This window comes from Amblyomma mixtum, chromosome 3 (assembly GCF_055824585.1).
Source record: "Amblyomma mixtum isolate Tamu chromosome 3, ASM5582458v1, whole genome shotgun sequence".
Lineage (NCBI taxonomy): Eukaryota > Metazoa > Arthropoda > Arachnida > Ixodida > Ixodidae > Amblyomma > Amblyomma mixtum.
The window spans coordinates 280,338,681-280,354,722 of NC_143014.1; the positions used below are offsets into that span (position 1 = coordinate 280,338,681).

The following is a 16,042-nucleotide window of genomic DNA, read 5'->3' on the forward strand; positions in this document are numbered from 1 at the left end:
TGCCATAGACGGTTGGTAACTCGAAGACTGAAGCTTATTTCTTCGCACCAGGGGTGCCCCGTCCGAGACGGTCTTGTGATCAGTGGAGATGCAGGGATAAAAAAGGCAATAACTGAAGATTTATATACAAATATTTACAGAAAATACAAGTTAGATACAACGGCAAAAAGACAAACAACCAAAAAAAAGGTGGAACTGGCTAATACTAGGGGAGGCCCCTACTCGGCGTTGCCGAAGATGCGTAGCATCTCACCTTAGCGCAGAACCCCGCTTCCGGCTCCGGGGCCCGGTTTTAAAGCCCTAAAGGCCCGGCTCACATTTGGTGGCTTCCAATCATGTTGCCCTCTTAACATGATTGGCTCTTCAAGGGCATGGCCAGCCCTCCGGCTTCGGCAAGGTAAACCACCCTCTCTACCACAAAATAAAAATAAAAACAAACACAAATACACATTCGTGCCAGCACGTGCGCGAATCGGTTCCGCGGGGTGGGGGGACACCTGTACTTGCCGGCGCGTTCGCGAGCGGCCGCGTTCCAAGAAAGGAGACGCTTCGCTTTGAGCGCCCCCAGCCGCGTTCCGATGACCCCGCGTGCCCTACCGATCCCTTACACGCCCTTCCCAAGATTCTACAAAGGTCTCAAATGCCACTTTTAGAATTGTAACAAGAAGAGATCGGTACGGGTCACAAAACCACCCTGTGGGTGACATACCGCAGCTACACCAGCACTGGCACCAACAAAACCAAAAGCAAAATGCACACGGGAACTAACACAACGTAAGCAAATTGCACACTCAAATAGATGCAGTGGCATGCCTGCCGTGCGCCGTAACACGGCGTCCAAGTTGGTGGGTTGCACCCAGTTCACCACCTCCAAGTACACACCCTCGTCCTGCTCGCGAACGAGCACACACACACACAGACACTCGCAACTGGAGCGTTCAGTAGCACTCGCACGACGTCCGTAAGTGGCCACGTGAGCCTCCTTAGTCGCACCGAGCGTCCCTGGGTGCGTTTCGAGCCACCACGCGTCTCAATCGACACGATCATCGCCCAATGGCTACTATGCTCATTAGCCCGGTGCCACAGCGGGGTAAGAATTCAAAAATTGCTGCCCTCCAGGATCGAAAACGTCGTGATCCTCGATAAGTCCAAATACTTCAGCACGCGAAACACTTGAGGGAAAGCTTACTCCGGCGCGCCGGTTCGAAACGCGTACTGCGTGAGGAACATAGTCCCTGCCCAGCCTAATCATATCAGTGCGACCACTTTTGCCACACGTGATTTGGCGTTCTGCAGCACGGGACGTACTGTTCCCCGCGCCGACTTCCACCGTGAAAGCCACGCACCTGCCTCCTGGCACTTCGCCTCCCTTAGAGCCATTTTCGCCGTTCCTGCTCGGGCAAGCACTGAAATTGCCGCTCCCTACTTTATAGGCGCTTGCCGGCTTCACGGCATCATCTGACTCTGAGGCTGTATGAGGTGACTCGTAGTCACTTGATCCGAATTTGCCTTCAGTCAAGTCGTCACGCATTTCCTTCTCCTCGAAGGACCAGGTCGGACGCCCATCGGGTGCGTTCGACAATTGCGCGGCGCTCCGCCAGTTAGGCGCAACAGGCCCACCTCCGTTCTCTGGCTCGGATGGAACGCTATTGTCACCAGTAACGCTACGGGGCACTTCATGCCCTATGGCCGACACAGTGTGTGTTTGCAGCAACGCCAGATTTTCACCTGTTACTAGCTCCGTGTCAGCGGTCACAATCTTAGTCATAGAGCCTGCAGGAGTTCCACCGCTGTCCTGTTTGTTATCGGACACCTTGGTCTCGATTGGCCCTAGATCATGAGAATTGGGCTGCTCCTGTTCTTTGCTAGCCGCCCGCGATGGCGGAAAAGCTGTGATATTTCCGCGTCCTTCAGGAATCCTGTTTTCACTTCCTGAACCTTTTGCGGCCTTTCCTAACAAAGATGCGTTCCCGCATACCGGCTGATTGCTTTCAGCGTCCTCACTGCTGTTTCCCTGACCTGTGCATGAAAAGCATAATCCTCTGTCTTCCAGCACAGGCGGCCTCACCTCTCGGGACTTGGAGCAGTTCTCCCTGGCTGATTCACTGGCTCTTCTACTCTCCTTGATCCGAGAGATCTCGAGCTCTACCTGCTGGCGTCTTGCTTCGATTACCTTGAAGATATACTTAACATCCTGAAGTTCTTCCTCGCGAAGCAGCGCCTTTCCGCCATTTACTTTCGCAAGCTCAGCCTGATAATAAGCTAAGCGCGCCTTCGCCAATTCCACTCGATACCTCACATTGAGTGAGGGCCGGCATGGATAACCCTCCATACCGCCGTATGTACCCCTCAACTGTCCTACCGGCTCGAACACACGCACAGGGACGTGAGCAATGCGACCAAGGAAACTCACGGTTTCGATGCGTCGATCCGCATTGCCAGCTTCCTGGTGTCGGAGTCCACCGCCACTTTCACCGCACGCTGCGATGAGCTGTCGCACGCCGCTGGCCCCTGTGCCCGCTGTCGTCACTTGCTGCGACCTGCCGGTGACCGTCGAGTTCTCGACGCGCTGCTTCCTTGAACGGACGCAGTCCCGCGTCGCTGGACTACTGCCGTGGTCCTTACGTCCTTGCCGCCGTCTCCCCGCAGGTCCTTTCTCGAACGCTGACCTGTTGCCTTGTCGTCGCCTTACTCCCTGCCTTCAATCTTCTTCCTGCGCCGTCTTCCGATGGCCGAAAGATCCTGCGACTGCGCCAGTAAAGTTCACAGGTTCTTCTTCTTCTTTGCACCAGAGGTGCCCCGCCAGAGACGGTTGGTAACACGAAGACTGAAGCTTATTTCTTCGCACCAGGGGTGCCCCGTCAGAGACGGTCTCGTGATGAGTAGAGATGCAGGGGTAAAAAAGGCAATAACTAAAGATTTATATACAAATATTTACAGAATATACAAGTTAGATACAACGGCAAAAAGACAAACAACCAAAAAAATGGTGGAACTGGCTAATACTAGGGGAGGCCCCTACTCGGCGTTGCCGAAGATGCGTAGCATCTCACCTTAGCGCAGAACCCCGCTTCCGGCTCCGGGGCCCGGTTTTAAAGCCTAAAGGCCCGGCTCACATTTGGTGGCTTCCAATCATGTTGCCCTCTTAAAGGTACCCTGCGACGTACATAATGCATGGGTTCTTTATTATTTGTATGCAGAGTAAGGGATATTGTGAGTCCTGAACGCGCAATGAGATCGCCGAAATAATAATATTTGATATTTTAATCTTCGCTAGAAATGCTTGTTTCGAGCCGATGGTGTCGCAACGCGGCGGCCATTTGCGGCAGCGGAAATAAGGTGGCATCCAGATAGGGCGCTGCCTTTCTCATTGGTTGGGCGTCCAGTTTGCATATTGTTCCTTTATACTTACGAAATAGATCCAAAATATTATGTGTCTGGGTACTGAAAGCTTTTCGCATGCCACAAAAAACTGGAAAGAAGCAGGGAAAGCGAACGAAAACTAACAAGAATTCAGCTAGGGGCGACACTTTCCATTCCGCTTCAAACCTTCGTGGCGGCCAGCGCTGTTGAAAAAACGTTGGCTCAGACCAGAAAGCGCGCGCGTCGAGACCGTCCGTGACCATACCAAGACGGCAGCGAAAAAAAAAGCCAGTCGACACACCTTGCCCGAAATTGTGAAGAGAAAGGCCGGACAGGAGACGGGAGTCGAGTTTGGGGGGGGGGGGGGGGGGCTACCGCTGACAGTCTTCCAGTCCGACTAAAAAAGAAACTTTGGGCAGCTTCCTTTGTCGTTAGTCCCCCTGCCCTGACAACGGCGTCGCGTACACGGGGGGAAGACGCCGTCAAAATGCGCGGCTGTCTACAGCCCCGACAAAGCAACAACTGCATGCACGCTTCCGCTACGTCTGCGCTAGGCGCGGTTCTGATTGGTAGCGCCCAATCTCGGTACTGGGTGAGTGAAATGGGTGAGTGAAATGCGTTTTCGTCTGAGCATTTCATTTCGAATTTTCAGAGTGGAATAACTTTCGTTTGCATGCTCCGATTTCAATAATTCTTTTTGCTCTGGTCTCTGGAAAGCATGATGAATCTATTTTATGATAATAACGGGTACTAAAGAAATCATCGCGGTGCCCCTTTAACATGATTGTCTCTTTAAGGGCATGGCGAGCCCTCCGGCTTCTACAAGGTAAACCAACCTCTCTACCACAAAATAAAAATAAAAACAAACACAAATACACATTCGTGCCAGCACGTGCGCGAAACGGTTCCGCGGGGTGGGGGGACACCCGTACTTGCCGGCGCGTTCGCGAGCGGCCGCGTTCCAAGAAAGGAGACACTTCGCTTTGAGCGCCCCCAGCCGCGTTCCGATGACCCCGCGTGCACTACCGATCCCTTACAGCCCCATTGTTTTCTTGTGGTGACTAAATCCCCTCCATTGTCGCCGGCGCCTTTTTAACTAACCCCAAACTTTGAAGTGCGGCACTGGCTTCTTTCCGGATCCGCATTTGGCTGTTCCGGTTCCGCTTTGCGACGGAAGTCGGCATCCATTTTGTATCTGCTAGCATATGGAGGAAAAAAAAATTTCGGCTCGTCAAGGAACCTCAATCTCTTCGGCGCAGCGTACTTTAACGTTCGAGTAAACCTTGTGTCATCACGCTGCTACGCTTTTGCTCAGGCTCTAGATCCTATCCCTGTCCCTCGGCGTCTCTCACCTTCACGGCTTGAACGCTCAGATATTTTGACGCTAGCAAACATCGCATGCGGACACGAACCACTAGCTCGATATGCTTCTTTCTCTCACGCTGCCTGAAAAAATAGAACCCAAACAGCATTACGACGATGTATTAAAACCGCAGCGATGCAACGCACCCACTGATTCGCACCGAGAACCGAGAAACAAAACGGCAGCGCTTCCTTCCGTTTAAAACCAGAAGTCGGAAAGCTATGTGAGGAGCAAGAGCAGCGGGGCTGGCAAAGTTGGCGCTACTCAACCTGGTCGGCAGAAAACGTCATGGTGGGGTTTTAGTGGTGACTGCAATGGCAGCGCACCTCGCTTGTCGGTCTTAGCTTGCGCGGGCGTTGCGGAATCCAAAGGCACATAGGGGTTAATAAGCGATTAGTATGGTTACAATATACTATTGGCAACATTAGGCACATTAGATAGGCAGTGGCTAGTTCCAAAGAACTGTACGCTACGGCTCCGATGCGAAGCACGTTAGATGGTGATGATGATGGTGGTAAACGTTTCAGTGAATATAAACCTTTGCGCCTCCGAGAAAAAAGGGGCCGTTAGTACAGAGATCCTACGGCCCTATCTTCTGCAATACCTAGCGAGCGGTGCGCTTCCAGCGCGCCGCGGGGTGGCACGTCAACGCAAAGACCGCGTCAGTATCGTGGATGAAATTTACTCTTGCTTCTATGTTACAGACAAGCTGATCGATTGTCCTTTTTTGAATGCAGCATTGTCGATATGTCGAACTTTTCGGGATCCCCATCGACTTCGATACACCTGGGTTTGATTGTACTTGCATCCTCAAGTGCTCCCACTCCAATGGTTTGTATGCATGGTGTTACGCTCGACTCCTTCCGCTAAAGCGCCGAAGTATCAGAAGGGTTTCGTGGTGCTGTATGCTACAATGTGTTAAGGACGGGAAACGCCCGCCTACAAACAACTCCAGACATCTGGAAACTGTCAATAGGCACGACTTCAAAGAGGCGTGGGCGTGGTGGCCCCGGCACCCCGAAAGCAGGGGGCGGCGTCAACAAGGGTGCCCCCTGGTGGTTTATGGGGTGGACATCCGTGGCGCGGGAACGGTCCTCGGCTCAACTCCCATTAGCGGTGCCAAACCCAAACGGAACGCAACGGCATGGTGTGTCGGCAGTTGTTCTGTGTAGTTTATGGCCAGCGCGGGTGCTGGCGTGCTCGCGCTCCGGTGACGACTTCCTGTCTTCCTATAACCTTTCAGCGCAAGTGCGACACCAGCCCCCCGTGCTCACGGCTCGCTGTGAAGTGCAGGTGTCAGACATGTGTTTTGACTGACGAATGGCTCGACCTTAACGGCTTGTCATCGTTGCTGCGAGGGATCGGCCGGACAGCATCTTCGAGGAAGTGGCGAGGGTGAAGGGGGGAGACGCCCTTGTGGGTGGACCACGACAAATGGACACGTGAACCAATTCACAGTGATTGGACGCATTTTTAATTAACCAAATTCCCCAACTAGAGACCTAGGGACAGGACACCCTATTTAAGCCGCTGTTCGACATGGAGCGGGGGTTCTTCAATCTTGTTACCTTGTCTCCCTACTTTACCTCACTTGTCTCATCTTAATCATGTAGTTAAACCTTTATATTTTACCTGACGCTTGTCTGCGAAGTTCCTTCTATGTGCCGGCAGTCTGACGGAGACTATGCGTGAACGCAACTGAAGGGATTACCCACAGCCGCGAGACTGAATCACCCAAGACCGCACCGCGTTCTATATACTTGCGATTTATAACTTTTCCTTTACAGGACTCTGACCACGCCGTGCAGTCCCTGTAGATACAGACAGCGCTAAAAACTTAATTCTAATTGAGATATTTCCTAGGAGCTTCAGAAATATGTTTTCCACAGCCTGACTGCTCCATTCTTGCATGATTTCTCATTGAATCGCGTGCTTTTGTCTTCAAATCTTAGCGAACTGAGGCGTGGCGAACCAGTAACAGGACTTGAAATCGAACTGTTCCGAAATGGTTCATTGTTTATGGGTTTCAATGTCCGAAAGTAGCTCAGGCTATAAAGGCGGAGCCGACGGCACTCTCGCAACTGCCGGAGATCGCGTGACGCGCCCTTCGCTATACTGGGTGTCTTAGCAGCGGCTCTACAGCGCGTCAGCATTTTCCGCAGCGGCGCGGCGGCCGTTCACTTCGCCACGGTCAGCAGGCACGCTCCGTTTGCTCGCAACGCCGCTGACAGCGCTGCAATTTGGCAATGCACGAGCCCAGTCCCGTGGTATTTTTTCATATTTCGCGGGCTTTCATTACATGGCGGAAAAAAAGATCCAGTAGGAGATATGATGCTACAATAAACTGCATCGGTTATTTCTAAACCAGCTCTACAACCTAACGTAACGGTCTTGGCACTAAAATGAATATTTAAAAATTTGCTTAATTCATCTTAGTTGATTAACTAAATAAGGGCAATAAAAAGATATTCAAGAGCTCCCCATGACGGCAAACAATGTGCGTTTACCGCTTTTTTTAAATCTTTGGTTCAAGTTACGTGAAACACCCAGTATAAAAGCGTGTGGTGTGTGTTTAGCACCACACAAAGCCATGAATGAGCAACGTGCGGGAAGTAGTGCTTCAAGGATGTACCGTCGCCATCAAGCGGAATACTATTATCTTTACTCCTTCAAAAGGGGCATGATTAGATAATCATGCTTACCAGAGCTTTCGCTCGTCTTTCTAGGTTTAGCCGGCTTTAATAATGGATATTTATTTTTTTTACCTGTGTTCAGCCAAGGGTTCTTGGATACCTTCTGCCTTAGAGATCGTATGAAGAAGAAAAAGAAGATCGCACTCCTGCGCCGGGCTCGAGGCGCGTGAAGAGGCTCGAACGGTTTCCTGAAGCTCGTCTCGAACGTTCCATCGACCTGTTCTTGCTAAGTGCCCTGCTGGAGACCGATCTTCAGAGTTCCTGACCGCATTTGATCTGCACAACCAACTACTCAAAGCGGAGGATTTCGTGGGAACCTAGAGCGGTTGGCGAGCACCTTGCTGGGCCAGCCGTGGCTGCTGTCCGTGGACTGGTGCCAGCAGCGCAGGAATACCACTGCCGTCGCCGTCCGATCCACCCAGGTGAGCAACCGTTAAATTGAATATTTGCCCGTTCTTTGAGCCAATACGAGGACAGCCATAATGTCAAGAATTCTGCTCCGCCTCTGAACCTAACCAGCTGAAAAGAACACTGAGGTTCTAAAAGGAACCGCGTACCTGGTACTGTCAACGAGGCGCGCGAGACGCAGCTATCTTGCTTAGCTTTGTACTTCGCTATTCCTTTTCTCGAACATCTCTGCGCATCAGCGACACTACACTTCGACCGTCCACAATTAGCAGGGAACACCAGCCTTGGCAGCCGACGATGATAAGCCACAGAGTGATAAGTTAGGCAACTTTTTCATGCTACTTCTGACAGCGAAGGAGTTGCGGCGGCTTGTCAGTTGGTTGGTCCTCACAGTGCGCAAGCTCCCTTAGCGCTCAGCGGCATGGCCACGATATTCAGCTCCTTACTGTAGGCCTTGGCGCTGGCGATGCTCCGGCGATCAACGCATAGGCACCTCAAGACGCCTCATAGACACTTGCTTCGAGTGAGCGTCGGCGTGCAGCGCACGTCACGCAGCGACGCTTACTATTTCAGAGGTGGACGCATCGCCTCTCGAGTAACTCGCAGCGCAGACGTGCCTGCATCACTTTAACCGTCTACACTGCGCGCGTCGGGTGGAGGATTCATCCTGTGGTGACTGCGCCAGTGACGGCTCTGCTGAGTCTCGCTTGGTCAATCTCTACGATGTAGCCGTAGGATCCGGTGTGCGCTACGCTGGGCCGACCCAGTGACGACAAGCGCGCCTCAGGCCGGGGTGTGCCACGTTATTCTTTGATGCGGGGGCACGCAGCACACGAGAGTCATACCTTGCGCGTTAAGAGCTGCCCGACCACAATTTGGCATTCACAGACTGCTCCGCATGGCAGGTGAGGAAATGCGACGACCACGGCCTCCACCACAGTGTTACAATGCAGCCTGTGCTGTCCACTGTAGCGGCTCATCTTGCCCTCTACTCCGAAGCTCGTTCATGTTAAGAAAACTTCGCCTTATGGTCCACATCGTCAAAGCGAGCGATTCTTACTTATTTGTGGACAGCGATAGGACCGCGGCGTTCTACCGGAGTTGTTAACCTGCATCTGAATAACACAGTTGACTAGCACGCGTACGCTTCACACGGGCTTGAACCAAACGGAGTGCCGCCTCCGCTGACGACGCACCTCACGCCATTAGTCAGCTCTATATCGCTCTACACCCGGCCACAAATGTTTGAGTGCTACTCTCCCGTATCGCCAGCCCCTGGGTTCAGAATTATAGAACAACGCGGTAGTCGGAGACTACGGTAGGGCGGGTTGGGCGGCGATACGTCGCTTTCAAGCACGGTCGCGCATCAGGAGTCAGGAGTAGACCGTCGTCCCCTCCCTGCTGTATTACGTATATAAGAGCGAAAGCCCGGGAAAATTTACTCTTGCGCATTTGTGATCGATTCTTGCATGTATTTACCTAGCGCCAGCGCTCCTCACCGTCGTCTTCTAGCCGCGCTGCCTAGCGCGAGCCCTCCGTCCCGCGGCACTACCTGCTCATCATAATGGTCTACGAAATACTAATACGGAGGTTGTGGCCTGAGCAAATTCGTCGTTTGCACGTCTGCTAAAAATAAGAAATTTGAATCAGTCGCCATGTGTATGCCCAAATCAGTCATTTATTTATTTATTTATTTATTTATTTATTTACTTATTTGAACAGACTGCTAGCCTCACATTTGAGGCCGTCGCAGGAGTGGGACATCACATACACTAAAATAGCACAGGTCAAGTAAGTGTAAACACAAAAGCGATCGCAGTCCAACAAGGCAATATGCAATATACAAAAGGTGAAAGAAAATAGCAAAACAGGAGCAAGTAGCATATTTGAGGACTTCGGCATGGTAAAGAAAAAAAAAACTAAACAAGAACAGAAAAAAAAACACACTAAAAAAATGCAGACAAGTTTTTAGGGAGCAAGAAATGAAACAATAGCTGCTGAAGAATGATACTGTCATGAGAAACAAGCAATAAGGTTAAAAAAAATAATAAGCGTGAGTCAGATAAGAAAGTCGGGATGTCATCGTCAGCAAGGAAAAAAAGAGTGCAAGAGTACAGCGCACCAGCAACGTAGTCGTTATTGCAAAACAAAGCGTGATATGTTGGCGATGAAATCTTGGAGTGATGCGCAGTTGACAGCATCGCAAGGCAGACTATTCCACTCTCGAATTGCTTGTGGGAAGAAAGAGTACCTGAATATATCGTTGTGAAATCTGTACTCGGTTAAGGGCTTTTGGTGTTTTGTTCTGGTAATGCATTCAAAAATAAGTAAAAACAGACTTAAAAAAATAGCCTATCCTTTCGCTAGGAATTGAATTCTGTAAACATCCTGTAATTTTTGACCTCGTACTCTAGCCAGCGTCTTTACTATGGGTGCTCCACCGCCTAGTAATCTCAGATTGCAGCGATGCTGTGCTCCCTATGACTGGACGGCTTGCACACGGGTGCATGTGCACGTGATCATCGCCCATTTCCTGGAGACGGCAGGGCTCGACGAGAGGCTGCTATCCTATGAGCTGCCATGGCTGCCATGCAAATGCTGCAAAATTGTTTTTAAGCTAACCTCGAGTTAAGAAAACTTCTGTCTGGTTCGGTTTCAAAACGATCGAGCGCTGAATAGTCTTTAAGAGAGTTATATGATTTTAATAAATTCCTCTCTGACACACCTCGAATATTTTAAGGACAGTTGATAATATATTTTCCAGTGGCAATCAAAAGTTCGGGAGAATCCACAACGCTAGTGCAGTGCATTACCTCAAAAGTTATACGTGTGCTTTCCGTGGCTACTGCCAGAGTAAAATCCTTGAGTCCTTATGATCGCACTTTCACCTATGCGTCTGCGCAGGATACCTCGAGAAATCACACCTGGCGTTCGCGCTAACCAACATGCACGAACGTACGGCGTTCATCAGCTCCAAGATGAGGCGGCTACCAGCCACCGCTCGCATCGCTGGCATGCGGCCTTCGCTTGTGGTCCTGTTGTTCCTGCTAGGCATCTGCAAGGATGTGAAGGGTGAGTCAGTTAACCATAGGGTAGTACTTAAGCCACACCCAGACACAAAGGACAATGAACGAATTCGTGGTGTGCCATTCATGAGCCATGCACCTTCTGCTGAGCGGCGAGTACAAAGGCTTCGGTCAGAACAGACAATAGCATTCAGCAGGATGCACGAGCGTGCCATCTTGCGATGGGTGGGAGGGCAGATATGCAAACCTATGTGGCATATGTCGCTGTTTTGACAGCTCCCGCGTCGTCCATGTGCTCTGTAAGAGGTCCAAGAGGGCCAAATTTCAGAATGCTCCCTAGCTTATACGGTTTCTTTACCACAAGTGAGGAACCCTCCATGATCATAATTTTGCTATAACGTAAGCGCAGAAGAAGCCGGATATAAGAGACACTGCAAACAATGCTGCGTCCTTTGTCTTTCTGATGTCCCCGTCTTTTTGCGCCCTTACTTTTTTTTCGAGATTACGAACAACCAACTAGCCCAAGAAACAGCCCTGTTGAATCTCCATGTTCTCTTAACTTAAGGAAGGGTTCAAGTGAGTAAAGCCATTTAAAACCGTCCTTAGACGCAGCCGGAGCGACGACGAGCCGCTTGCAAGCGTCTGGTTCGGAGGATGTGCAGCTCATAATGGAAATATATTTGTCTGAAATGGAATGAAAGCGACTGCACGTCTATAACTTTCTATTTTTTTGTAAGCACGCTCGCCCATGTGCGCTTGTTTTGCATTTTACGCGTATTGTTTCATTGCCTTAGATGGCTTGGCAAGAAAAACTGGTTGCTCTGGCAATGGCCCGTTATTTACAGTGCAGCGGCACTGCATAGGCACCAGCAAATGTTCGCTATGAATTCGATATCGACGCAGCCGCCGGAGACACCCTACGGTGCAAGCGCTAAGCGAATGGTGGTGCCGTGAACCTTGTTGTGTTCACTTGAAGGATGGAGGAAACCAAGAACGTAGGTAGTGTTGTGCCTAGCTCAAGAAAAGGGCGCTCCAAGGGAGCCTTCAGTAAGGCCTGTTTGACTGAAGAAAAAATGACTGAAGAAAGAAGATAAGCTCCTAAGGCATATTCGCCGAGGCAGGGAGCGTTCTAAAATTTGTCCGCATAAGTACAGTTGAATTGCTTGTATTGAGCATACATCCTGTTTGTGAAGGCAGCGAGAGCACACAAATTTCATGAACCGGAAACCGGAACGAATAATACAGAATTTGCCACAATTTGGCGACAAACGCAAGAGAGCCGAGCTGCAATATTTCACACAAAGGGGAAGGCGGTCAGATCAAGAAAGGGACAAGGAGGTTTCCGTGCGATCAACGCCTTCTGAGGGATCGATGAAAATCAGATCGGCCGAAAATGACGAATCAAGCTCTCTCCTGTCTTTCTCCTCTGCCATTCCTCACTCGCTGACCCATGGTTCAGGCTGTTCAAGCGGGTCCAGCTGGTCTACGCTTCTTAAGCGGTTCCGTCTCACTGCGCCGCGTCGCAGTAGGTGTGGGATGCGCATAGCGGCGCCGCGGCTGATATATTCCTTTTATACGAATGACTCCGAAAGTTACGCAACCTCCCACCAGAGTGCGCCGGGGACTATTCGCAACGCCTAGGGCCGGTGAACGACGCATGCGCGCTGTGGGCTCCCATTGGAAACATTACCTGCCAAGCAATGATAATAGAGGAGGCATTGCTACAACACGAAACTACCTCAATTGCTTACATTGATGAACTCGTTCTCTTAAAAAGGGGTGTCATTGGCTGCGATGGCAGTGCCCCAGCTCAGCAATCAGCGTTATCAGAATGAGGGTCGGTCTCGGCAGCTCGGCGTTTTGCTTTTAGACAACGCCCATATACCTTCGTGAAGAGTCCAGAAAGGCGGAAAGTCGCAGGAAGAATCGTGAATCTTCTTGAACATTACATGCAAGTGTAACGGCCATAGGTGAAATAATTCGTCACACGTGGAAAGAAATGCACTGCGAAATTCGAGTGGTCCTCAGCGCTACCGAAATTCTTGTGTCCATCACGTTGTTGGTGTCTCCATAAACTCCTCCACACACGGTGTTTAGCAGCCCAGGAGTGGGCTTTCTTATATGTCCGGAGTCGCATGCAAAGAGAGACTCACGGCGTGGTACCGAGCCGAAACGGGTTTGGTCTGCTCTTGCCGCGCTTGTGCGCTATCACACCGAGCCAATTTTACAACATACACAGTAAAAGTATTTATTATGCAGACAACAACCGCACAAACACAAGCACTGACTGTATTGCACTCCCTAGGTTAATTCGCACGAGGCCCCTTCGCAATTCGACAGCTGGCCGCAGAAGATGCGCACGGATGAGCATGGGCGTGTGGAGGACAGTACGGCCGCTTCTGTGGGTCAGCGGCGGCGGTTACTCAGCGGGTTTCACCGGGCGCTCGCAGGTTCTGCTACGGCGGGGCGCGAGGCTATCAGCTCGTGACGTTAAGATCCTATCTGTATGACAAGGTGCTCTAATGTACGTTGGGAAAAGCGAAAAACGGTCCCTCACATACCTTGCCTCGTGTCCCAGACTCGTTACTCGTCGGTCACGCCAGCAGACATTTGAGCGTACGTGACGCCCGTGTGGCCCAAAAAAGAGGACCACGTAGCGCGACGCCCTGAAGCGTGGCCGGACCGCGCGCGCAGCGAGACCTGTATTGCGTCTCACTTACTTAGCGGACGGGGTTTCGTAGGAGTCGAAAGGGAGAAGCACAGGCTACCCTCCCTACAGCGTGAATGTCGACAACCTGAAAGCGGGATATGGATTGACTGAGGCAGGCGAGTCGTTCTCCATATAATGACGACGGGTATCTTGCAAGACCTATAAATTTTTCACCTTGCAAAGCTGTCATCCTCCTGTAACATGCCAGGGGTGATTTTCACGCCATTAAATTGTGGCGAGCCATTGTCCACATCAGCCAATCACTTAGCAGCAGACCCTGCACAACTGAGAAGGCCTCTTTTTTGACGGTGCTACTTTGGAGAGGACCCTGCGCAAGTCGGCAGGCTTCTTTTCTGAAGATTAAAAAATAAAGTTAATTGGTATCTTCACCAGATAGCTACGTGTACCAGCTAGCATCGTGGCATCGCAATCTTGAATAACTATATAGACCAGCTAGCTTCGTGTACCAGCTAGCATCGTGGCATCGCAATCGTGAATAACTATATAGACGAAGACAAGTCCTCTTGTCGAAACGTTGGCTCAAGCAACCTGAGGTTTTCCCCTCCTTGTACATTTTGTGATTGCCAAGGACCATCTACCACACCCTCTCTCTACCATATATTTACTAGGATACACTGAAACTACACACAGTGTTCCTCTACCCTTTTGATTAATACGAATCAACAGATATCCTCAGAGCCATCTATAGTGAAAGAACATGATTTGTGGCCGAGCTCGCGTGAAAATCATTCCTGAGCCTGAAAGTGATCTTTAGAACCTTCTGATAAAATACACTTTAGTTCATTTGCGCTGATTCATTCACATGAACTACATATTTGTTACCAGTGCCACTTTCTCAGCATTTCAGTGCGCGCAGGTGGGGCTGCGGTAATTCATGCTTCATATTTGTCTGATTAGTCCGTGCCCTCTATACACTATCACCTGGTAAACTGTTAGCGTGCACCTTATCATTTCAAAGCCGAAATTGTCTCTGCACACATCGTTTTTAGTGAAGTTCAAACCAAGATGGATTTTCATAGTCTTCAAATTAGTTAAGCGTCCTGAGAAGACGCTTGCGGTTCGCAATCCCTCCCCAACTTTGATATGCCTGATGGACGTGCCAGTGTAATCTAGTACAACAAGGGGCCGAAAGGCACGAGAACTGAGGAGTATTAAATCTGCGCGCAATGTCGACTTTTAAAAATCGTTCTGGATTGATATAAGCGCGTGAAGACAGCTTTCGAGGTTGGCTACAACGCATCACCTGGGTGGTTCTATTTGTTTTGCAGCGCTGGACTGCCATGGCGCTTCTCTCGCCCCGGACTCAGCGGTCGTGCTCTTGAAATGGGAACTCTCCTTGGCGGCCGACACTGACAGCGACGAGAACTCGAGCAGGGGCCTCTTGGGCGAGTTCCTTTCCTGCGCCCATGCCCCAAGACCAGCAGTCGTAGATGGAGCGCCCCGAAGATCTGTAAGCGATTGTCGTCTGCAGACACCTGGTTGCTGTCTGCTGCACAGTTTTGGAAACGCGGCGTTCACAGTTTTCTGCGTTGCAGATTCACGCACTATCTTCTCAGCTTGATCAACCTTAACAACGATAGTTTGCTTTCCACAGATTAGCGCTCTCTGTATAATAATTACCTTGCTTTTGATGTCAGGTGTTTCTTTTTCAGAAGAGTAAATTAAATTTCTCTATGCTTAACCTATATGATTTTTAAACCTTTATTTTAGTGCGTTTGCGTGCACGCATGGTTTCGTTACACCCCACAGTTTGCAAGGGCGGAGCACCAGAGGACCTAAAAATCCCTATCTAAGTGCTCCTCGGACGAAGTTGGTGCAATGGCACGCACCTGGACAAGGAAAAAGAGCTGTGAATAGCTAATGATCCAAGCGCCTCCACGTTAGCAAACGCGCCGCGCGGCGTGTTTGCTTCGTGAACGTACCAAGACGCTGGGCTGCTTAACGAGCCCTACGAGGACTATTAATACAGGATTTAAATACGCCCGCACGTATTAGAGCCTACATACACAAGAGTCGTGAAGGTAGCTCTGCGCTCGAGCGTTCTTACCAGGCCGCCACGGTGGCTCAGTGGTTATCGTGCTCGGCTGCTGACCCGAAAGGCGCTGGTTCGATCCCGGCCGCGGCGGTTGCATTTCTTTGGGGTAGGAATTTAGAGGCCCGTGTACTGTGCGATGTCAGTGCACGTTAAAGAACCCCGGGTGGTCGAAATTTCCGGAGCCCTCCACTACGGCGTCTCTCATAGCCTTAGTCGCTTTCGGACGTTAAACCCCATAAAACCAAACCAAACGTTCATACCAGGCGCGCCACCTCAGTCCTCAAAAGCATCGCACTCTGTGTGGGGTTGGGGTCGCTGAATGCAGGCCGCAATTCTTAAGCCAACTTCGTTGTGGAATGGGGAACAGCATCCATCGTAACCCTGTTGGGGAACTCGCCTTTGCTCCCGACACTGACAACGACC

At 50.7% G+C, this 16,042-nt stretch overlaps 1 protein-coding gene across 1 annotated transcript; it reads left to right on the forward strand.

Moving 5' to 3' along the window:
- The first annotated feature begins 7,218 nt into the window (after positions 1–7,218).
- On the forward strand, positions 7,219–15,332 carry LOC149355005 (uncharacterized). The gene is made up of 3 exons (XM_089577573.1): positions 7,219–7,841; positions 10,732–10,899; positions 14,853–15,332. Exons 2-3 carry the CDS (start codon positions 10,773–10,775, stop codon positions 15,143–15,145), a joined length of 420 nt encoding a protein of 139 aa, XP_089433699.1. The 5' UTR covers positions 7,219–7,841; positions 10,732–10,772; the 3' UTR covers positions 15,146–15,332.
- The last annotated feature ends 710 nt before the right edge of the window (positions 15,333–16,042 follow it).